Source organism: Scyliorhinus torazame, chromosome 18, assembly GCF_047496885.1.
Source record: "Scyliorhinus torazame isolate Kashiwa2021f chromosome 18, sScyTor2.1, whole genome shotgun sequence".
NCBI lineage: Eukaryota > Metazoa > Chordata > Chondrichthyes > Carcharhiniformes > Scyliorhinidae > Scyliorhinus > Scyliorhinus torazame.
Window position 1 is genome coordinate 28292668 of NC_092724.1, and position 25382 is coordinate 28318049.

Here is a 25382-nt window from a genome sequence, read left to right on the forward strand (position 1 = left end):
CTGGAAAGATTTAAGTTATCCTGACCAGACTCATGGGCGTGCAGTGGTTACACTGCTACCTCACAGCGCCCAGGACCTAGTTCAATCTGACCCCGGGTCACTGTCCGTGTGAAGTTTGCACATCCCCCCCCCCCCCCCCCCCCCCCCCCCGTGTGGGGGTCTCCCCCACAACCCAAAGATGCGCAGGGTAGGTGGATTGGCCATGCTAAATTGCCCCTTAATTGGGAAAAAAAAAACAAGAATTGGGTACTATAAATTTAAAAAAAAAAAAATTATATGTGGAATATAGGCATCACTGGCAAGATCGGTAATTATTAGTCCTCTCAATACTTCTGAGAAGGTGGTGGGCAACTGTTTGAACATAGCCATTGGTGCTATTGAGTGGCTTGAGGTAGTTAAGGTAAGCCGTGTTGAGTACAGTCACATGTAGGATGGACTGGATAAAGGACACTACATTTTTTTCACTAATGAATTGGTGAACCAAGTTTTTGTTTTTTTTCCCTGCAAGTTCACAGCTTAATGGTCATGTTTCCAAACTTTTAAAAACAAATTCCAATTTTCAACATCCAATGTTGCGTTTGAAGCCGCATTCTCTGGGTTGTTAGTTCGGTCAGACAACCACTATGATACTAAATGGCGGTAGCACAATGGTTAGCACTGTTGCTTCATAGCGCCAGTGTCCCAGGTTCAATTCCCGGCATGGGTCACTGTCTGTGCGGTGTCTGCACGTTCTCCCCATGTCTTTGTGGGTTTCATCCGGGTGCTCCGGTTTCCTCCCACAAGTCCCGAAAGACGTGCTTGTTCGGTGAATTGGACATTTTGAATTCTCCCTCTGTGTACCCGAACAGGTGCCAGAGTGTGGCGATTAGGGGATTTTCACAGTGGCTTCATTGCAGTGTTAATGTAAGCCTACTTGTGACAATAATAAAGATTATTATAATACATATACTTAATTGTCCATACAAATTTAGTCAATTATAAATATTTTCTAATTTGGTCAATTATAAATATTATCTGCTCCTAGCATGGTTTTTGTATTGGCAGTACTATGGGGATCTCTACCATGGCAGCATTGGCATATAAGCATTTTCATTTGCTACTTGCAAGTATTAGCTAAAGCCTAAAATTAATTTAAGACATTTTTGAAGTTTTCATTTTTGAATGCTTTTCTCAGTTGGCAATATGATCTCTTCTAGCTTTGAGAGTATGCAGAAACTATGTGAAAAATACAACCGGGCAATGGATAGCATTCAGCAGTTGGTATGTATTGTAAGATTCATTTCGTATGGTGCTTTTCAATTAGGTCTTTGAAATTTCTTTAAAGGTACTTATTGTCCTCATTCTATTTTACAGTTTTTGCATGTATTCTCATGCTTTCTCTGCCTTTGTCCCTTTTTAAAATGTTGTTTTTCTTCTGTCTACTTCACATTTATTGTGAGTGTGATGTGTATCTCTATGTATCTCAACTCCACCGAGGCCTGAATCCAGCTTTTGAATGTGATGTTTCGCTCCCGAGCTTTGGACTTGGTCTGTTCTACCCCTTAGGCCATCCGTTTCTGGTGTTGTATTGATTATGAAACTGTGGAAAAAATGTGTCCTTTTTCTTAATGATGGTTTGATTTGGAAGTGGGGAGAAGGAAACAGCTGTAATTGACGTCTTAAGGGTATATACCTATGCCAAGTATCAAAAAGAAAACAAAAGATCTGATGAGGTATGCATTTGACAGGCTGATCAGTCTTCTGTTCCAAAATAGGGGTAACAGTGTTGGAGGAAGGAAGACTTCAGCATTTGTTTTATTAACAAACCAAATGATGAAATGATTTTTGAGTCAGTACATTTTTGTTCTGACGATTCATTTGCCCCACAGTTGATAACAAGGCTCATCAGATTCTTTATAGTGAAGGTCTCATCTTGGCTGAGCTAGCTTATGGTGGAACTGCAAAGATAGGAAATTCATTTTTTTTTTGAATGAGCAGCTTTCTGTTGGCCTCTTATGGCTTATTTGCATACTTTGAATGCTTTCAACAAATGGGTTACCTTTTCATTTGGGGATGAATGGCAGGGGTGCCATTTCAAGAGTTGATTGCAATTTCATAGCATTGTTAATATCTTATTGAAATCCATTGAAACATGTTAGAAGCTAACTTGGTTTCTGACCACTGATAAAGAAATAATACATGTCACAGCTTCCATTATATTGAGTACAAAACAGTGTCTAAGTTTTCCTTTTGAAATTAGAATGTTATTATGAGTTCTTCTGACGGGTAATTCTCTTGTGAATATTCACTGTTTCCTAGGGAAAGTGAAACAATTATTAATGCAAAACTTGCATGTTTTCAATTTGGAAATAAATTTTTAGTTGGCAGGATTAATTGAAATTTTCAGTAATTTTCTTTATATTGACATCCCACAGCAGACCAACAAACTGTTTAAATGCTAATAAAGTGAGTGTTTTAATTGGATATTTGGTGCCTTTTTCACAAGGAAGTTGAGTTTCACCCAAGTTTATAAAAAAAAAAAAAAAGTTGGGCTCCATTTTGCAGTTGTAATGATGGGTGGAGCTGGCATTTGCTGCTGTTAATATGGGGAAGTGACAACTTCTGTTGACTGCATATGCAGAAATTTAGAAGTTGCTGTCACTGATATTCTGCTCATCCACTGGATGTGCTGTTCATGTCTCTGAAGATGGAAATCAATTCGAAATCACTGATTTTATTTAAACTTTTTATACAATTTGTCTCCTTGTAAAGTTGAAAGTGAGTTTTTAATGTTGCATGAAGTTCATAATTCCTAATTTTTGCTGGGCACCAGAGATTCTTTATAATTAGCACGAGAATAAAATTGACTTGGGCAAACTGAAATCCATGTCACAGATCACTGCATCTTTGTGGGCTGCTTTCTTTGTCAGCAGAGTGCCTTTACCTAGTTGCTGCCTGAAATATCCCAGGCAATGTAGTTATCACTGTTTGAGAATGATGTTTGAAAATGGTAATTTAGGAACCATGTCCTTATATTAAAAATCCACTTTTGGCTATTGCCCATATTGTCTATAATTTTCATGCCCCACGTATCATACGTTATTTCTGGATATTTCACAGCTCCATGTATAACCAAAATCAAATTTTTCTCCCAATGCTAATTACATTTCTGCTTTATTTTCCCAATTCTAAAGCTTAAATGTATAGAAATATATCCTCCGAAGAATAGATAGTAAAGTAGGGGTGACTTTTCATGAGCAATCATTTTTAACTAAGAAAATATATTGGACACTGCAATTGGGTGTGATTAGATGAAATGCCAATTTCTGACATTCATAAAGTTGCTTGCATGGTTTTGTGTTAGTAAATTCAGTCTGATTTCCCTACGCTCTGCTATCACTTAATGGTGGTTCTGTTGCCGAACTAAATTGCTGAGTAGGTGCTGTTAGAAACAAATTTACTTATTTGAGTTTGCCTAAAAGAAAAATGCCTCTAATTTAATACAGTGGAAAGGGACGACACAGCCTATGAAACTGAACACTCGGCCTTGCAATGGCTTGCTACGACATATTCTGCAACAGGTCTACAACCACTCGGTAACTGATCCAGAGAAATTGAACAACTATGAACCCTTTTCCCCTGAGGTTTATGGAGAAACGTCCTTTGATTTAGTTGCTCAAATGATTGATGAGATTAAGATGACTGAAGATGATACATTTGTTGATTTAGGAAGTGGTAAGAAACCCAAACTTTTTTGGCTAATTTTATAGAGCGATTGATCGAAAATAATTATGAATAAAAACTGAACTGACCATGCAATCTTATAATTTGAATGTCTGACGACATTTAGCTATTTGATCTGAGTGTCAGTATAACATTGTTTTTGTAATGATGCCGTTTTTATAAGACAACAGAGTAATTTGTATGAAAATAGAAGATTCTGGATTATTTTCTGGTAGTGAAACCTGTTCGTATTGATAGCCCGTTATATTGACAATTATCTTCCCTTTCCTAAGGAGTGGGTCAAGTTGTGTTGCAAGTTGCTGCAGCGACACAGTGCAAGCATTACTACGGTGTAGAAAAAGCAGAGATACCAGCAAAATATGCAGAGGTAAGAACATAAGAACTAGGAACAGGTGTAGGCCATCTGGCCCCTCGAGCCTGCTCCGCCATTTAATGAGATCATGGCTGATCTTTGTGGACTCAGCTCCACTCTCCGGCCCGTACACCATATCCCCAAATCCCTTTATTCTTTAGAAAGGCATCTATCTTTTTCTTAAAAACGTTTAAAGAAGGAGCCTCAACTGTTATACTGGGCAAGGAATTCCAGAGATTCACAACCCTTTGGGTGAAGAAGTTCCTCCTACACTCCGTCCTAAATCTACCTCCCCTTATTTTGAGGCTATGCCCCCTAGTTCTGCTTTCCCCGACCAGTGGAAACAACCTGCCCGCATCTATCCTATCTATTCCCTTCATAATTTTATATGTCTCAATAAGATCCACCCGCATCCTTCTAAACTCCAATGACTACAGTCCCAGTCTACTCAACCTCTCGTCATAATCTAATCCCCTCAACTCTGGGATCAACCTAGTGAATCTCTTCTGTACTCCCTCCAGTGCCAATATGTCCTTTCTCAGGTAAGGAGACCAAAACTGAAAACGATACTCCAGATGCGGCCTCACCAACACCCTATACAAATATAGAGCGATTATAAGTGCCAAATATTGTGAAAAGTTCTCAATTGAGGAAAAAACACAGTATAATTTTGTTTTGCCCTACACAGACAATGGATACGGAGTTCAGAAAATGGATGCGGTGGTATGGGAAGAAATATGGAGAGTACACAGTAAGTTTGTTTTATGCAAAGCTTCAGACATCAAATTTAAAATCTTTTTATTCTTAGAATTAAATTATTAAAAATTATTTTCTCACTTTTTAAATCTGTGTGCATTTCTGTCTTTAAAACATAACTCCTTGTTGTATAATTGTTAGTGTCAAATGTGTCCCATGGTAAATGCATTATATTTGTATGCTCCAGCCTAGTATCCCCTGCTTTCTCATCCCATTTCACATGAGGTCGACACTTGACCTTGACTCCTCATTTAGAGCAACACAGATGTGAGATATGCCTTTATTTCTTTGTTGCACAGGCTTCCTTGTTTGTGCTTCGCCAGCTATATTCTGTTTGATGATCTTTGTTTGTATGTTTTTGTTTCTCTGCTCTCTTTTCTCATTTATTTCATCATTTTGGTCAGGTGTTATGCAAAGAAGGAAATTGCTTGGAACAAGATTGCATTTTCTGGCGACATATGTGTGGAAAATGAACTCTTGGTTGCTCCCATCCTAACTTGGCCTCTGCTTGTCTTTACTCTCCCCTCCTTGTCATTTCTTACTATTCTTTTCCTTCTCCTCCTATACATGCTTTACCTCCATCACTACTTCTGTTGCTACCCAATTTCTCCTTTCCCTGTGCCCCTTTTCCACTATCCCCTGTTCTCTATTTTCCTCAATCCTACTACTGTAATTATCCATTTACCGGCTTTGCAACCTCCTCCCCCAATAGCTGTACTACATTATGTGCTCTTACCTAGGCTTGGTGATCTAATGGTCCCCTGTCTTCCAAAGATTACATTTATTTATTTTTGTCTACAAGTTCCTCCTTTCCCACATTATGTCTGGGATCCTTCCCAGCTCTATCCATGTTCAACATGCTGTTTCCTCTGATTCTGACCTTGTATGCACATTCCACACCCTTGTCTGATCACTGGTGGCATAGTTTGGGGAACATGGGAACAGGAATAGGCCATTCAGCCACTTGATTCTGTTTCGCTGTTCAATTAGATTATGGCTGATGAACATCAGTCAGCTGGAACCCTGACTCCAACCTTAAGCCTCTCTCGACTCTTAAATGCGGTAGTTATAGTTTATTTGATATTTTCTACTTGGCTGTTGGATACCTTTTCTAATCTCACCCTCCCAGCTGGTGTCAGCTTCCTTTGCTTGCCTCTCTGTGAAATTGGAAAAAACTTGCATTGCCGAGCACTTTATCGTGACTAGAACATCTCAAAATGCTTTATAAACAAAAGATTGCTTTTGAGGTGCATTCTGTAGGTAAACATCATGGCCAGTTTTTGTCTTGAAGTGAGTGATTGTATAATTGAAGGTAGGAACATTCAACTTGTGCATGATTATTGCATCAAGATCCAAAATTATTTGTGTAGCAAAGTTTCTGTAGAAGTCTCATTAAAAGATTTTTGTACTTCTATCATAATACTGATATTTCTGAGTTAAAATACGCGCAGAGAAAATAAATCGTTAAACTATTGTGGGAATTTAAGAATTTCAAAAGTTGCTGAAAAGCCATGGTAGAGACCAGTTTGTACTGTACAAATAATGGCTATTGACTTTTGCAACTTAATGTGCAACCAATTGGGTAGTTTTGATCGTAAAAGTTTTATTGCTTCCTCATCTTCTATGCAACCTGTGCTCAAATGTAAGAGAATTTTATATTGTGATTTTGAGCAGTTTCTATTTCTTTCAGCTGGAAAAAGGTGACTTCCTATCTGAAGAATGGAAAGAAAAAATTGCAAGTACAAGGTGACCAGTTTGGAATAATACATAATTCAGTAAATAGTATATTATTTTTTGTTGGCTGTTGAGAAGGTTGTGCCATTTGACCCTTTAGTGGGATTGATAATTTTACAAATGACATGTGACCATTTGTGTATCGATGTGCAAAAGTGGGGTATAGTCAGTTTCATGAATGCACATCCTTGCTGAGTCCAGCTGCAGTCTATAACACCTTTCTTATATTGCCTGCAATTTCTGTTTTGAAACAAAACAGAGGACAACTTTCTCTAGCCACTGCTACAGTTCTTTATTGTATCAGTAGAAATATCGGGGTAGAGGTTCTGCTGGGTTTTAGCAGATGTAGGTCAAACCAGCATAAAAGATTGAGGAATTTCAAGTGCAAATAGTTTTCATAGTGTCTCATCCTATCTTTAAAAGCTACATTGCCCTGGAAACTGCCCATGAACCCAGCAACAGTCTGAGGTTAAACCAGCCTGTTTGCAACCTTGTTGTCATATTTAATCTTGAAATGAGGTTCCAACCTCATAGTGCTATTAGTCAGACTACCTACTTTCACCCATAAGATTTCTTGACTACTACTTCCCGTCTATTCTTATCTGCTGCTGAAGCCCTTGCCCATGTCTTTGTTACCTTTGGACTTGACTATTCCAACACCTCTCGGGCTGGTCTTTTACATTCTAGCCTCCATAAATTTGAGGTCATCAAAACTCTGCCGCCCACACCTTAACTCGGCAAGTCCCATTATCTGTCACCCCTATGCTTGCTAACCCATATTGTCTCCTGCTCGAGCAACATCTCAACTTAAAATTCGCCTTGTTTTAGATTCCACCATGGCTTTGCCCCTCCCTAGATCTCTCAGCGCCTCAAAACATCTACACTCGATTAATTTTGGCCGCTTGTGCATTCCCAATCATAAGTGGTGCACTGTTGATTGCTGTGCCTTCAGTTGCTTGACCCCAAGCTCTGGAATGTTCCTCCCAACACATCTCTGCCTCATTTTCACCCTTTAAGACATTCTTTAAAATAGCCTTTTTTGACCAAGCTTTTTGTCATTTGATCTCGTATCTACTAATGTGACTTGGTGTCATTATTGTTTCTAATGCTCCCGTGAAACGCCTTGGGCCGGTTCATATAAACATAAGCTGTTTTCTGTAATATCAGCCTTCCTTTTGCCATCATGATCCATCTTAAAGTTTTGTTTTATACCTCATCACCATAGCTATCTTTCCCTTATGGGAGAAATAATTTTGATTCTACTCCACCCATCTTTAATTTGAATGATTCTCACTGCTGGTTTATTGTTTACTTAACTTGCCATCTGTTTCCTTCCATTTAAATTTTTTCATTTCCAGTTTACCACATTAAAACAAAGCTCCTCTCTCTTCTATCCCCCCAACCACCTTCAGCTATTCTGCCTTTTAAATTTAATTGTTATTATTCCTGGTCCTATATATTGTACTTTCATGCCTTTTTCTGTCCCAGATCATTTTCTAAAACTAGGCCTAACAACGGTTATACTGGCTAGAATTGTAACCTCATTATGAAAGAACAGTCCTGAGTGCACTCTGTGAACCCTTCCCTATTTTGAATCGTTATAGTCACTAACATCTGGATGGCTCAAGTGCCTTGTTATCTCCACTCTCTTCTGAAACCTTCTTTGAATCATGTGCAAATCTCTTCCTGTATTTGTCAGGATTTGTTCCATAATAAGAGCCCATGATGTTGCAAACCCATTATTTCTCAATTAATTTCCGATTAATTGGAAATGCCAAAGCATAATTTGAGCTTTTGTGGTGTAATATCCGTGCTATCTCGTTGTTGTGTTTAAGGATTGTAACTGAACTTCTCATTCCAATCTTGTCACAGTCAAAGCTTTGTTTCTATAGAAGCTATGACATCCTCTCCCAAAGTAGTTGATATGTTCCCCATTTTACTTTTACTTTGCTTAGTTGCAACACAAATATGCCTTTGGTTCATCTCTTTTTCTACGCTGGTTTTTCCTGATCTTTAAGTTGAGATTTTGTATTCCAAACTTTTCTGGCTAAGTTTAAAAAAAAAATGTAATTTAAACAGTTGCTTATTGCATGACCCTTGGGATTATCAAACATTAATTCAAAGCTGTTTTCTTTTTGTGACCGCTGGATTTTGAATCCTGTTAATGGTAGGGTTAGGGGAAAGAGAGCTTCAAGGTATAGAGTAATGTGGTTAGTGCAAAATCTAGCTGTTGAATTATACTAGCTGCACTTGTTCTTCGCTAAAATTAGCTACATCAAATTCTTCTCTGTGCAGATATTTTTAATTAAGAAGCTAAGAGTGTTCTGGCAAACATTTTTAGAACAAATGCTATTTCAGGCATAGGCTGGGTAGCCCCTTACTGTGCTGTATTATTCTTTATTTATCTTTGTTTTGAGTATTAAGTTTGAGGTTTTGACTTGTGTAGTGATTAACTGTGTTTCATATCGTAAAATAATGCAGGGAAAGCTGGATTGTGTGCCTGCAGTTTGTGCTGTAGGTATATTGAGATTTTTACAGAGGGCAACTCTATTTCTGGAAGCTAAATTTGCCCGGATAAATTAAGTAATGAGGTCAAATCATGTCTTGATGATCACCTTTTACAGTGTTCTGAGCCTATTCCTTCTCAAAACTGCGCCTTTCCTGTCATGACTCAAACATCAACTTGTGCTTAGAAAATTGGAATTCTAAAAATTTAACACCCTGGCTTATGAGCTAATGGCACAGTGAATAGCACTACTGCCTCAAAGCTCCAGGGACACTGGTTCAATTCCCTCCTCGGGTGACTATGTGGTGTTGGCACGTTCTCCCCATGTCTGCATGGGTTTCCTCCGGATGCTTTGGTTTTCTCCCAAAGTCCAAAGATGTGCAGGTTAGGTGGGTTGTCTATGCTCAATTGTCCCTTAAGTGTCCAAAGGTTAAGTGGGGTTACTGTGTTACGTGGATAGGGTGGAGGTGTGGGCTTAATTAGGGTGCTCTTTTCAAGGGCCGATGTAGACTAGATAGGTTGAATGGCTTCCTTCTGCATTGTAAATTCTATGATTCTATATGATATTTATAAACGTTTTCACTTTTGTTGGAGCAATATTGTCACTTTAACTTGTTTAGCAGACACGTCTCGTGATGGGATATTATTATGGTGCAATTAAGCCACCAATTTGAATGCTAAAACTGTTTGGATGTATTGTTAATTGGACTGTTTGCTTTAAATATGTCCAGTTCGCTAACTGTAATGTATGTTCACAGTTCAAGTCTCCTGCTCACCAGAGGAATTTATTCAATTAGGACAACCCACTCCTCCACACCTCCCTTAACCCCTATTCCTGCACGAAAGAGTAATTTTCTCATTCCTGACTGTGAACCTATCCTTAAATTGAGAGGCTCAGTATTTGAATGCTTAACTTTGTTGATTTTTTTTGAAAGGCAAATTTTCAGCCCCAAGGTTAGTGTGACAGGGTTGATCTAACTCTGAGATAGAGTATCTCTGGAAACCCACTCAAAGTTTATATCTGAGATGGTTTCCGTTTCATTTCGGTCAAGAGATTCAGCATATTACCAACTTTCCTTTCGGGTCAACCAGTTGACAATCGAGGTGGATTTCTCCCATGCCCCGGCCGGCGTGTTCAATTGTCGGCTTGTGGGAAGTATATGGCGGGAGGCCTAGAAATCTGTTCACGGCAGGTCTGAAAACTCACCAGAGGCTGGCGTGAACTTCATTTGCATCCTGTTAATAGAATGCAGATGAAGGCCTGAACCCCGCCCCCCCACAGATTCTCCGCGATGCCAAAGGGCAAACACGTTGGCATGAAACCGGTTTAGAACAATGTGGCATGCAGATGTCGAGAGTCACCCGCACGATGCCTGGGCTGCCTCTGAGGTTCAGGATGAAGGCAGCCCGCAACCCTGGAACAACACATCGTTAGGTTGGGGGCACATCTGCAGATGGACCTTCCAGATTTGGTGCCCTTGAGGGGTCCATCTCCTGGCCTCCCAAGAACGCCTAGGGCGATCCATCTTGATTTTCAAGTGGTCCATATTTGTTCTTTGATAAGTCAGTAATGTTGGGTACCTTTCAATATGGAACCTGGGCACAAAGGCACACTATCCACCATCCAGGCCTGCTCACCACTGAATACGGCGTAAAACAAACCTGGGTGCATAATCGGTAATGTTGAGGTCAGATTATTTGACATGTTTTCCCGTCGGGCTCCACAGTGGGAAACTCTCTACGTTTGCGTCCCTACCATGGCACTTAGTCTCAAAATGGGAGAATTTTGCCCATAGGTTTCACTCTGGTAGCTGCAGGGTATTTTAGGAATATTTCTTATTTTGTGTTTAGTAATCTCTTGGGGTGATATCATTTAGATTGTTGTAGGTTAATAAAAGAAACAGGCTACCATTGAGTCTGGTGCTGCATGAATGTGAGGTCAAATTGAAATAGATCGGCTTGGGGGGGGGGGGGGGGGGGGGGGTGGAGGTTGCAGGGGCAAGTGGGTAACTGAGGTCGTTTCCCCAGAACTAGTCCAGATTGGGATTTGTTCCAACAGGGTTTGATGGGTGTCGTCAATGATCCCGCTAAGCTGTATGGATGGTGGCTTTGCAGCAGCCTGTAAGGTACTGCGCAGGCTGCTTTATGAGATGGATAATATGGGTGCTCGGCCACACACAATTTTTAAGGGACATTGAGCAACATAAATTTTCATAAATCTTAATGGCAATGTTGGTTGGCTTAATTTGAAAGTTAAGACTTTGCAGTATTTTTCCAGTCTTAAGATATTAGGATAGAAGTTCATAAGAGAGTGTTATAATGTGGGGGTGTTCATTATATTTTCCGATGTAAATGTGCTGAAACAATACAGTATTTGTTATGAAATAAAAAGAGCAAATGCTGACTAGACTCAGCCAGCTATCACCTGTGGGGAGAGTCACAGCTTTAACATTTTAGGTGGTGATTTATTTGCCTGACCTGTCATTCCAGCATTTCCTGCCATTATTTCAGAATTCTAGCATATGCTGTATTTTACTGGATAAAAGCAAATTACTGCGGATGCTGGAATCTGAGATTTTCCAACATTTTCTATTTGGTTGCTGTATTTTACTTCTGTTTCAATATTAATCTTTTTCATGTATAATTTTAGTTTATTTCCTCAGACTTTATTCACTTACCAGTATATTGTGAAATTTCTGCATTCTCAATTGTTGGATTTTCTTTGGTACGATCTACTTTAGAAGTGTTTCTAAATACTGTTCATTTTACAGTCAAATCGTTTTTGTCAGTGCTTTAATATGAATTTGTCACAATTAACAATTGGTGCAGTTAATAATGCACCCTGTTTTATGTTGTGGTTATTGATGATGAAAGATTATATTTTCAGTATTTCTTTACAGTGTTGTGTTTGTGAATAATTTTGCCTTTGGTCCTGAAGTGGATCACCAGCTGAAGGAGCGATTTGCAAACATGAAGGAAGGTAAGAATACTTGACTTTTTCAAAGTTTTATTAGCACCAGAAATTAGTTGTCTCAAACCAAAAACACTATTGTTCCTACCCTTGTTGAAAATGTACAATTATCAAAATGTGACTTTACAAAGTAGTGGATCCTTGGTCAGATTGACATTCTCTATTGTTACATTACTGTTCTTAGTCAAGTAATAATCAGTTTTAAAACTGAAGTTGGTGCTTCATAATTTGCAGTTAAGATAATACCATGGGTGGACATAGAACTTTAATTAAAACATTTCTTAATTGAACTGCCTCTTTTGTTGGGCCAATTGGGACTTGGTTACTTAAATTGGCATTATATTGACATTTGTTTCCACTTTGCGATCTGTTCAGATTGTTACGAGTGAATTAAAATTGGAAGTACATTATACCATTTTTTCCACCAACTATTTTGTCTGCCTCTGCTTCCACATTCCGACTGAATAGTTGGATGGTTGACCATGGGCATGATGGTAATGCCCCATCATAGCTATTTGATTGGGGGGGGCGGTGTTGCGTAATGCTGTCTTGAGGTTTATCCTGCCCTTAGCTGGATGATTAAAAGCAAGAGATTTAAGACCATGTTCCCCTATTCCACAGCTGCAATCACTGGGAGCAGACTGTTTCTGTGTTCTCTTCCCATCTCATCATAGTTTAAACACATGCATCAAATCATCTCTTAATTTGATTAAAAACAGCCCCATTTGGAATAGGTAAATTATATAACTATCTGTCTCTGTACTTGAGGCATGAAGCTCTACTTGATGGGAGTATGAGGTCATAGACCACTCAAGAGGATAGGCTAGAATTAACAACTTATGCTTCAGTCAAATAAGGCTTTCTGCAAAAAGTGCAATTATATGGGAACTTTATGGAGGCTTTGTAAGTTGTACTTGATCTGTGAAAACCAGGTCAATCCATATCGATTTCCTATTTGACAAGTTTATAAAAATGATTTGAAAGCACTTGGGAAGTATATTTTGAGGAATTTATAATTGGTTATCATTATTACAGGTGGCAAAATTGTCTCTTCCAAACCCTTTGCACCATTGAATTTCAGAATAAATAGTCGGAACTTGAGTGGTAAGTTTTTATTGATCTTGGGGTTTTTAACTTGGCTTGATATGGCTAGAATATCCCAGCCCCTAAGACGTTATTGCGAAACTTATGAATTTATGATTAATTCAATTGCAAACTTCGTGACAGATTTCTTGAAAACATGGTTCTGAAAGTACTTAATACTAAATTGGAGGTAACGCATGAGGAATTTTGATATTTACATCTGCCTTTAAGTTTCTGTATTAAGCTGGGGACTTGAATCTTTTCAACCTCCTTATAAAGAATACAAACTTTATGTTCGCTAATTATGAGATTTCTGTGCAGTCCCATTTTACAGCTGTTATAACCTGCCTACATACCATTGGCTGGGGACTAATGACAATCTCACAATCCTGTGGGAGTATGAGCTTCCCCAATGAGGGGGGGGGGCGGAGAAACCATTAGTAAACTTCTAGTATAAATAAAGCTGGCCAGTCCAGGAACCAGCAGGAAGGAGTGTGCAGCAAGGGAAGTTGCTGCTGCTGTTGTATATGTATATGTATGTATGTTATTGTAAATAACTGTTATTACTTTGTATCCTTAAAACTCGTGCTGGATTCTTCGTGGCCCTCACAAAAACAGCTTAACACTGTTCCCACTGGCATTGATTTGGTAGTGAATCAAATGATTGTTCAGTGGAATCCAAGTGAGCTTTTTTTATGGCTCACCAAAATTATCAGTACTTCAGAGTGGTTTGTGCATTGTGTCAGTGCAATTTGTGCATTGTGTCCATGTTCTTTTATAGGTGCAGCTACACAGCCCTTTGCCAAATTGTCAGCACAGATTAACTGCATGCTCACATTACTGCTCAGGTGGTGCAGTCCTGCATTACTGCAGGAAATTAAGTAACATTTGGACAGGAAATTGCTGAAGCTTTGGAGAAGCATTTATTACTATGTTTTAGTATAATTGACAGCAAAATCAGGAATTTGTTTGATGCCTGTTCTTGTAGGGTATTTAATAAGGAGAAACTGATGGAGGGTCATCATTGAAGAGTTGAGAGAGATGACTTGAAAACGGTCATAAATTTAGGTGCAGGGTGGCACAGTGGTTAACACTCTGCCTCACGGCGCCGAGTTCCCAGGTTCGATCCCGGCTCTGGGTCACTGTCCGTGTGGAGTTTGCACATTCTCCCTGGTGTTTGCATGCGTTTCATCCCCATAACCCAAAGATGTGCAGATAGGTGGATTGGCCACGCTAAATTGCCACTTAATTGGAAAAAAATGAATTGGGTATTCTAAATTTATTTTAAAAATAATTTAGGTGCAAAGAAGACTTTTCAAGGCATGAAAATTAACAGCATAATGAAGAGGGATTAGGAAAGGAGTTCCCGGTGAATAGGGTTAAGATAAGGAGGCCCCGTAGAATACGGCCAAGATATTTGAAAGCTTGGCTCCAATGTGAAGTTTGAAAGGGCAAGGTTGCAACATGGCTGGGGGAGGTCACGTTAGGCCATGGAGGAACTTGAACAAGAGAAGACATGCATTGGGTGACTGAGTTAATGGAGGTCACAACAATAGAGGTGAACAGGCAAAATTTGCTATAGGGCAGAAAGCAGACAGTGGGTGGTTTTTTGACAGTTTTTAGGGATTTTTGAGTGTGTGGTATAGCACTATCTCAACAGGTGCCAATTTTAGAATAGTTTGAGATCTTAGTCCCCCGCCCCCCCAGTACACTATTGGGAAATCTTTGATCAGATTTATCCAATGCAATTGGGATTTGCTGCATTGAGGGAAAAGCCTTGCACAGGAAAACCTGTTCATTGATTATAATTTTAATGTACTGATATTTGGCAATGCTTTCCAGTCAGCACTAAGCAAGCTGGTAAAATGTTCATGTAATATTGCAATCATGTATTCATGTATGATAAGCACATGTTTTTGTACTTTTCTGTGTTGCTCTTCAAAGATATTGGCACTATCATGAGAGTTGTGGAGTTATCACCACTGCGAGGCTCGGTTTCGTGGACTGGTAAACCAGTCTCCTATTACCTGCATACAATTGATCGGACCATAGTAAGTAATATGTTGTGTTGTTTAAATTGGAATGTGTGTCAGTTATTGTTCATGGGAGGGAGTGGCATTATTAGTGACCTTTGCCATAGTTTTCATGGTTCTGTGAGATGAGTGGAATTGCAGCTGAAAGTTTTTTAAAATGTCAGTGAGAAGTATGCTCAAAGTGAAACTATGTTTAAAAAGGTGTAACTCTTATTTTTAAAGTTGCATTTTCCTTTCATTGCAAGTTTTTGTATCTTTAATTGATTTACTTTTCCACAAAGACAATTTTTGCTTCAATATATGTTATGTTATTATAAAGATTATGATTATTATAGTAACGCTATGCTTATTTGCCACCTCTACTGGAGTAATTGTCAACTCGTTTTAGTGTAGACTGAGGGGCTTTGTTGGGCTGGATCAGTTACAAGTCCTTGTTTCAATTGAGTAGGTTCTGGAAACTCTCACATTGGTAGCTCTGACTGGACTGGTCCTGAGAGATTTGGGTGGGGTGGGTGCTGGCCAAAGGGTCCAATTTTGCCCAATGTTTCTTTAGCTCCAGGCTTGGTTATACAATACTAACCCTGACATACCTATCATGTGCATAGGTGGCATGCTTGTTTAAGAAGATGTAAATTATGTCACAATGGGGAGAGATATCTTGTTTCCAAGTTTGTTTTGTGGTCTTTGGTTTGGGGGATGGAGGGGGTGGGGAAGTTAGGATGGGCGGGGAATTGGAAAGGTGGGTGTGGGGGGGCTCCTTGTTCTGACCGATATACCTAGGCTTGAATGAATACACCTGCCTTGCTTCATTCAGCTCCTGATGATATAATTGGCAATCAACAAATATATTGTTTTCAAGACATGATGCAATAAGAAAACACAACTCTTTTGTTTCATTTCAGCTTGAAAACTACTTTTCCAGTCTCAAAAATCCAAAACTCAGGGTAAGTCTTTTTTGCTAGCTTATTAAAATTATTTCAGTCAGTCTGACGAGCTCATGAATTTGAGATTGAAGAAGATTATTATTAATCTGATGTGTTTGTTTCTATCTCCTGGACACTAGAAGTATAATCATCTGAAAATGCATTGCAATTCTAATTTTGTCCTCTTCCCACACCCGCCCTTCTCTTCCTTCATTCATTACTTACATTCTGAATGATAGTTTAACGTTTGTTACAGGAGGAACAAGAGGCAGCTAGACGTAGACAACAAAAGGAAAATAAAGAAAATAAGAGTAGTACAACAACTCCAACCAAGGTATTGTGCAGTGTTCAATTTGAATGAAACCCGTATTAGCAGCCTATCTGATCTTAAAAGCTACTGCAGCAAGCTATTTGGGAGTTGTAACTTTCGTCTGTCAGATGTCTAGCACTGCTGGTGATATGTACACCATGATTGACTTGTATGGTTCACAGATCAATTTAACTTTTTAATTATCTGAATTTTTCTGTATTGAAGTAAATGAGATAATAAGTCGATGAATAATTTTCAGCGTTTCCTGAAGTGCCCGTTAAACTGCTGAGCCTGTTATTATTAGAATAATAGAAAATGTGGAATATGGGAGAGGCAGATTGGAGCACAGTGGTTAGCACAGTTGCTTCATAGCTCCAGGGTCCCAGTTTCGATTCCCGGCTTGGGTCATTGTCTGTGCAGAGTCTGCACGCTCTCCCCGTGACTGCGTGGGTTTTCTCCGGGTGCTCCGGTTTCCTCCCACAGTCCAAAGATGTGTGGGTTAGGTGGATTGGCCATGCTAAATTTCCCTTGGTGTCCAAAAAGATCAAGTGGGGTTACTGGGTTACGGGGATAGGGTGGAGACGTGGGCTTGAGTTGGGTGCTCTTTCCAAGGGCCAGTGCAGACTTGATGGGCCGAATGGCGGCCTCCTGCACTGTAAATTCTATGATTCTATGATATTATTTACTCTGAAATGAAAGTATATTGCCATTTTAGTTTCCTATGAAATGGATTATTTTGTCTAGTAATTGTGGCACTGTCATTGGCAGGATTCTGGTCCTGAGGAGGAAAAAACTGGGGCGACCGGGATTAAAAAAGCATCTTCGCCTGCTAAACCACGCAAGAGTAAGATAATTAATAAAAGCAAGAGAATTGCAGTTAGAAAACGAGGCCGCCCCAAGAAAATGAGCACTGCAATTTCCAAAAGGAATACCAAGAAAAGCCAATCTGCACTGGATCTTTTACATGCTCAAACTCTGTCGGCATCCTCACCTCAGGGTAAGTTAAACGTCAGCTGCAATTTGCTACATTCGTAACTGTAGGCAAATCAAAACTTGGTCTGCTGAGTATTTTCAGCTAAAATGTCACCATATAAAGGCTTCTGTGTTTACCAAGCAGCTTTACCGTATTAGCTTGGTGTTCTTTAAACCAAAGACATCGGAACATTTGCAAATGATAAAATGTTGTTGGCAAGTTGGAGGTAACTATTTTGAGTTGCATGGTATGACGCTTCATTTATGGAAGCCCTGAATGTGCCTCTTCTTTTTAAATTGCGAACAGATCTATATTTAGGTGAGCTAATATCATTGCAGATGTTCCACAACTTATCCAAGCAAATCTTGGAATAAGTTTGTTTCTGATGTAAATGATTAATTGATCTTTTTGACTTACTAAATAGATATTGAGCTAACCTGATCACTCACTGATTTATTTTGTGGTTCTGAAAGTGCTAATTTTGTGCAATTCATGTTTAAATACTCATTCTCTCCCCCAAAATATGTGCAGATTGTAGGTGCCTAGATGTAAGGATTTGCTTGTAAGAATGTGGGATTTAATTGATTGCTTATAAAGATAATTGATTACTTTTTTGCTTTACTGATCAGTTACTGGTGAATATATAATAGGTGTTATATGGTACATAAGAATAAGTGAAATCTGGAAGCATAATACATGTACTTGACAATAGATACTGTAAAATGTTGATTGTACAATTCAGTCACTCATGGTTGTATCCTACTTAAAAATACTTTGGCGTGAGAAATAATTGTCATTACATTTTGTGTGGTAATCGTCCAAATTTTCAACAGATAAAGTTCAGTACTAATTTGGCTTTGCCTGCATGCATCATAACTATTTGCTTCTCTAGCATTGCAACTGTGTTTTGGAATATTGGATAATTTAGTTGAGAGAACTATTTGTATTGAATCCAGAATGATTTTGGGTATTGCCATAAGGTTTAGAGTTGATTGTAATTGATAGTTACAAATTGCTAGCTTGTAAAAACCTTCAATGTATTGCTTTTGTTTTTCAGATGCATACAAGTCACCTCATAGTCCATTTTACCAACTACCTCCCAAAGTGCAACGCTATTCACCCAATCAGTTTTTACTGGGTCCTACACCACCTGCACTACAGAAGCTGCTAGGTAAGTACAGCTGCATTTTGGTGTTATGTCGACATGTAATTTTATGGCTATTCTGATCTATTTATGTAAATATAATTGTGATACCTTCTGATTTAGTAAGCAGCACTGCTCAATGCAACTTCTGCTTACTGCTCTTCCATTGTTGTGTTCTATTTTCTACTTCTATTTAAGTTTTGTCTAGGATAGTCAAACTGCCAATCTTTTGAGCCTTTATTCATTATTTTCACCTGACACAATTGCCTTGTCCGTTATTGATTGAATACCTACTTGACGCAGTTATTGAAACGGTAATTGGCATTCAACATAATTGTTCATTTGAGTCTTCAATTCGGTGTTGAGAATAATTCTCTCTACTTTTATAAAATTGTTACTGTCCATTTTGGAATAGAAATGCTATATTTATGTCCACTTTAATACTTGGAATTTTGACATTTAATGACAGACCTGCATGAATAAGCCTGGAATTTTGTGTTTATTGTAACCGCTTTGCTCCTGATGTGCCTGAGAAAATTTATTAATCAATTTTACACCTTGCATTGCCCACCTGTTGGAGAACTCTCCCAAGTATTTTGTAGTGGTCCTTCTTCCTTGGCATTCCTGTTGGCTACCTTACCTCAACCTGTTGTAACTTGTCCATTTAGCTGAGTGTTTCCAAAGGGCATCTTTGATCCCTTGCAGGCACATCTGATTGCAGGTGTTTAATGATGCAATTTGGGTTTTGATAGGCAGGTTTTATGAACTGTGCACTACGGATCCTTATTTTGCCCAAGCATGGGACAAGAACTGGCCATTCTGAGAACCACAGGAACATGCAGAGCAGGGAGAGGTCAGCAAGTATACTTTGTATACATGTTGTCCTGAACAAGGTTATAAAATAGAATTAAAACGTAACTGATTTATTATTGTACCTATTGGAAATTACTTGAAATAGTAAAGATGCAAATTAAGACCAATGATTTGTGGTCCGACTTGTTTCAAAAAATGCCAGTGATTTGGATACTATTGTTTGAATCCTTAAATCTTATTTCGACTTAACATAGAAACATCTATTCAGCTGAAATAATGCTGCAGTTATACTTGAAAAGTTGAAATTCTCACACAGCCAAGTAAGTTCTTAACATTTGAGCTACTGTCATTTATTGAAACTCTCACCACCTTGACAGCAGATTACACACAACCTAGTATTTTAAACGTTTTGAAATAATGTAGTGGTTAGCGCAGAACTTCTCCAGCTGTGGGTCGAGTGCCTCCGTGGGATCGAGATGAAATTTTGGGGTCACAAGCTCCAAGGCAGCAATGGCTGCTTCTGGAGTCTGGACTGAATATTAACAGCTGCAAGACCTGTAAATTCTTGCATTTATTTCTAATGGTGGATATGACCCGAGACAAACCTTTTGAGGCTTGATTTCTGCTACAAAAGGCCTGTGAAGAAAGGATTTTTAAAGAAAAGCCTGCAGTTTAAACACTATGTATCCACCTCTCTTCTCCCTCTGCCTGCGTTCTCGCGCTCAACTTTCGTACCCTCAAAATTTCACTCTGGGGTCTCAAGCTTGGAGCATTAAAATGGGGTCACACTGGGAAAAAGTTGGGAAAGCACTGGATTAGCATGTTGGATTGGTAGTCATAGAACATAGAACATAGAACATAGAAAATACAGCACAGAACAGGCCCTTCGGCCCACGATGTTGTGCCGAACCTTTGTCCTAGATTATCATTGAATTTACAGTGCAGATTTATGTCATGCAATATTTTTAACAATTAATGGATTGAATATAGTGCATGTTGTAAATCGTATGTACTGGTCTAGATGCCGTGATTGTCTGTGAATTTTTGTTGTTTGAAACTTTGAACATGTGGAAGGGCTTATCCCACTTAGCAAAAGTGAATTTGAGTGCAACTTGTAGTAATGGTCCCTGGGCATGTGATACCGAGACAAAGATTTTTTTTAAATAACTTTAGAGTACCCATTTTTTTTTTTCCAATTGAGGAGCAATTTAGCATGGCCAATCCACCTACCCTGCACATTTTTGGGTTGTGGGTGTGAGATCCACGCAGGCGCGGGGAGAATGTGATACCAAGACGAAGATGGAGCCAGTTCGACATGCTGTCTTTGTTCTTGATTTAAGATTATGTGGAAAGATCTGGTAGAAATAAAACCCATCAGACTCTTTACATAGCAACTGATGCATTGACCTTGGCTGAAGATTGCAGTCCGCAGTCTCTCCCCCTTCTGTATAGTCCAACTACATGGTACGCTGCTGGTAAATTTATTTTTATTTTTGACTCCATTAAATCCACCTAAATACGGCTAGGGTTGAGTACTTTAAATTGTGTTCTCTTTTCACTTTTTAATCTTTTTTCAAGACTGAAATGAGTCTCAAATGGGAGAGCGGAAGCACAGTTCAAGAGCAAGGTTTGAAGGAGATTGTTGAAAGATGGAAAGGCATATAGAACAGAGTAGAACATTTAAGAAGATATTGTGGCTGTACGCTGCTGCTAATGGTGGCTTGGAGGAATTCCGGAGCAAGTCAATGTAGGGATGCAAGAAACCGTGTGGTTGGGGGTCACAAAGGTAGGGTGATGTGAGATCCTGTAGGAGTTGAAAAAGCCAGATTAAAATTTTGAAATGAGAATACTGGAACACTTAGCCAGTGGAGTTAAGAAAGAAGGGAATTATTTTATGGAAATATAAGAGCTGACATGAAGAGCCTAGAGGATGCAGTTGGGCTGAGTTAATACTTGTGGGCGAGTATGCTGGGAATCCAGCTCTAAGAACTTGGGAGCAATTCAGCTGTGAGGTCATGAAGGCATGGACTAGAGTTCTGATATCCAAAGAGGAGAAAATGGGTGAAGGTGAAAAATATTATACAGGTGGAAGGAACTGGTTGAGCTGGATGCCAGTGAGCTGTGCTTGTTGCAGATTTGGGTGACTGCTTGTGTTGATGGATCTGAAGGTGTTGATGGGAGAGAGAGCATGACTTCTGTTTCCTTATCTTCAACTAGGACGAGTTATATTTCACTCACAACCTGATATATAAGCAGTTTTGAGAGCATGGCAACAATCCTTGGGTCAATGGCACAGGTAGAGCTGAATGGTGTCATTGTGTATGTTGAAGCTGCTTCTGTAGTTGTCATTCGAAGTGAAAAGTAGATGCCTGAAGATATACTGTTAACTACACCAGATGTAAATGCGTGGGGCAAAAGCCATTGCCCGGACTTGACAGTTTCTTATTGGTTGGAGTGGACCATGGGTCATCGTTGTAAAAGATGGATTGTAGTGAAAAGATATTGGAAGAGTATGGTTTTGTACCAGTGTTAAAAGGTGGAGATGTTAAGGAAAACAGGGAATGGGAGCTATAGATGAATTCTACAGGATGCAATTAATTTTGATGAGTGACATTTTATGCCATGGATCTGGCAGAAGTATTATGGAGAGGACATTAAAGGGGTTGTGAGAGAATGATTACAATTAAAATCTGATACTTCGGTTTCTTTAAATCATTTCCCCAATCCATGGCTAAAAATCAGGCGATCAGCTCCTTGATCTTGGACTACCTTGCTATAACCTAATGGCTCAATGTGATTTTTATCATTCAATTGTTTTATTTTGTTCGATCTGCTCAGCATGTCCTGTAGCGATGTATGGTGTGCCTCTCTCATACTACACACATTGGCGTAGAATGAATGGTAGTGTACCCATGCACATTGCACTGCATCATTTCTTAAAAGCGTACTTTATACAATACTCCTGAAACGTGATCAGATTATGAATGCTATTAGATCTATTTTATTTATCCTCCGCTTCTAGAATGTTATCTTGCCAATGTCTCTTCATTTTAAGCATCCATTTAAGTACTTGGAAGAGCTACTTTATATTCATTTATTTATTTAACCAACTATTTTATTGAAGAAATCCATCGCCAAGTGTTTTGGATTCACTAAAGTTTAAACTGCAGTTGATATTCTGAAAATTTTCTCCCCAAGTACAGTGTTTATTGTCTTTTGTTAGTTTAATGTATTTTGGTGATAGGAATGTGTTCATTAAAAAAATTAAAAGAATAATGCATTAACTAGTCCTGATGAAATACAGAGTCTTTCAGGTTACAGTACCTGCAGTTCATGGCATATATGAAGACACCTCAGTACAAGACAAACTTACAGCAGTTATTGGACCAGGAAAAGGTACAGCAGTTGGATCATCATCAAATTCTGATTACAATGTTTATGATGTGGTTAAAAGGACAGAATATTCTGTCGAATGTTTTTTTTTAAAAAATATTTTTTTATTCTACATTTTCACATTTTCCTTCAAAGATTTACACACCACCCACAAACAGTAAATGGTAACAAATACAAAATCAATCCCCTTAACAATACCAATGACCCCATCCTCCCCCACCACCCCAAACAACAGCCCACCTGTCAATATATGCATCCAATAAACCAAACCCTCCCACGGTGGAAACAAAATACAAAGGAGAAAAAGAAAAAGGAGTCCGGGACCGCCCGTGGTCACCATTGACCTATAGAGTCCACCCCCCTTACACTCAATGCCATCCAGCCTCTGAAAGAGTACCGTACATGATACCCAAGAGTTGTAAACCCCCCCCCCCCCCCCCCCCCAAGGTCTCCAGCTCCTCCCGTCCACTGCCTCTTGTAAAACTCCTCCTCACAACCTCTGTTCCTTCCCACCAACTTTCCACCCCAGCTAGACCACTCGGACCCTGTTCTGCCAGGCTCCGATGCTCCCCCACCTCACTCCCGGCTTAAACCGGCTAGCGTGGAGGCCCCGCCCGGGTCCCTTTCCCCCTTGCCCGGCCCTAGGAAAGCCCAGAGATCCCCTTTTAGCACACACACCCCGCATATCCACCTACACCCCAAAGAGCCCTCATTTCGAGTGAAAGTCCCATCCCTTCCCTTGTCCAAATATATACAACATTGGCTCCTTTAGCCCCTACACCCGCACGCAGTGAAACAAAAAAGAAGAAAATACAGTCATGAGGTTACATCGGCACATGGCCATTTCTCAATTTGTCAGTTTTGCCACAGTCCTTCTGCCTTCGCAAACTCCTCCGCTGCTTCCACCGTTCCAAAATAAAAGTCCCTGAGCTTATAAGTCACCCTCCGCTTCGCTGGATATACAATGCCGCACTGCACCTTGGTAATGTACAGTGCCCTCTTCACCCGGTTGAAGGCAGCCCGCCTCCTCGCCAGCTCCACCGTAAAGTCCTGGTATACACGTATACCAGCTCCAGCCCACTGCACCACCCGCTTCTGCTTGGCCCAGCTCAGGACCTTCTCCTTCACACTGTACCTACGGAAGCACAGAGTCACTGCCCTTGGCGGCTCACTCGCCTTTGGTACAGGCCTCCATGACCGATGAGCCCGATCCAGTTCATATCGGGAGGGATCCTCCCCCTCCCCCAATAGTTTTGCCAGCATCGCGGCAAAGTACTCAGTCGGCTTCAGTCCTTCAACTCCTTCGGGCAGCCCCACAATCCTCAAATTCTGTCGCCTGGATCTGTTTTCCAGGTCTTCCATTTTTCCTCGCAGATCCTTGTTAATGTCCATCACCTTCCGCATCTCCTTCCCCATCGAGGCAAGTTGATCACCGTGCTGCAATAACATCTCCTCCACTTCCTTCAGCGCCTCCCCTTGCTCTCGCACCTCCGCCACTGCGCTCGCCACCGCCGTCATCACTGGGGAAATCGCCTCCTCCACCAGCGCACTCAAAACCTCCCTCATCTCCTTCCTCACCGTCTCCATGCATTTTGCAAACTGCCTTTAGAATTCCGCAGCCATCACCTTAGTTTTTCTTCAGCCGTAAGCAATGCGACCTCCCCTGGTGCACCAGCCTCCATTTTCTTTACTGACCCCGCGGTGACCTTTCCACTCCCCGACGGACTTTCAGCCGCTTTTTCACGCCCGTTTTTTTGCTGGTCTTCGACATTCCCCTCCTGCTGTCTCCTGACTTTTACTGCCTTCGCTGGCCCTAGGACCAGGCGTTAACCCCCGACAATGCCGTTCCCGAAAGGGAGCCCTCCAACGTGCGGCTGCCTCCCGCCCGCCGTCACCGGAAGTCCTCCTGTCAAATTTTTTTGAGGTAATCTTTTCAGATGAGATGTTAAATGTTGGCCCCTATTGTGGATGTAAAAGAATCCCATGACACTTTCACCGAAGAGCTTGGGTGAGTTATCCTTGGTGCCCTGGCCAGTATTTCTTTCTTCAGTGAGCATCACTAAAACTGATTATCTAGTGATTTAAGCTTATTGGGCACAAATGGGCTGCTGTGTTTCACTCGCTCCTGCCCACCAGATCCCTGCATTTGTCCGCCACTTGCTGTGTCCCTCTCTCTGGTCTTTTTGCCCCCTGACTCTGCAGCTCTATGAAGCTGTTATCTATTCTGATTCAACCTATCTGGTGTCGAATTATAGAATCCCTGCAGTGCAGAAGAAGGCCATTCGGCTCATTGAGTCTGCACCGAGCACCCTACCTGGACCAACTCCCCTGCCCTGTCCCTGTAACCACACCTAACCTGCACACATCCCTGGACACCAAGGGGCAATTTATAGCATGGCCAATCAACCTAACCTGCACATCTTTGGACTGGGAGGAAACCAGAGCACCCGGAGGAAAACCCACACAGCCACTGGGCGAAAGTGCAAATTCCACACAGACAGTCACCCAAGACTGGAAATGAACCCAGGCAGCAGTGCTAACCACTGTGCCACCGTACCTTCTGCAAAAGTCAAATCTTCTTGAGATCAGATTTGATGTAGTTGTGGGATGAATAATGATTGAATGTTCCCCAGAAAAGACTTTTGACATGCAATGTTAAGTTAGAGTT

At 40.2% G+C, this 25382-nt stretch overlaps 1 protein-coding gene across 6 annotated transcripts in view; it reads left to right on the plus strand.

The window, feature by feature from the left end:
• Positions 1-25382, plus strand: part of dot1l (DOT1-like histone H3K79 methyltransferase) — a 123190-nt gene that overhangs the window by 33104 nt on the left and 64704 nt on the right. For all 6 annotated transcript variants that reach the window (XM_072482456.1, XM_072482455.1, XM_072482460.1 and 3 more), the window contains 13 exons: positions 1197-1260; positions 3486-3714; positions 3996-4090; positions 4764-4826; positions 6522-6577; positions 11972-12051; positions 13078-13146; positions 15070-15176; positions 16061-16102; positions 16338-16415; positions 17160-17388; positions 18422-18535; positions 22626-22717. In XM_072482456.1, coding sequence (XP_072338557.1) covers positions 1197-1260; positions 3486-3714; positions 3996-4090; positions 4764-4826; positions 6522-6577; positions 11972-12051; positions 13078-13146; positions 15070-15176; positions 16061-16102; positions 16338-16415; positions 17160-17388; positions 18422-18535; positions 22626-22717 — 1318 coding nt within the window. The remainder of the gene's footprint in view (positions 1-1196; positions 1261-3485; positions 3715-3995; positions 4091-4763; positions 4827-6521; positions 6578-11971; positions 12052-13077; positions 13147-15069; positions 15177-16060; positions 16103-16337; positions 16416-17159; positions 17389-18421; positions 18536-22625; positions 22718-25382) is intronic.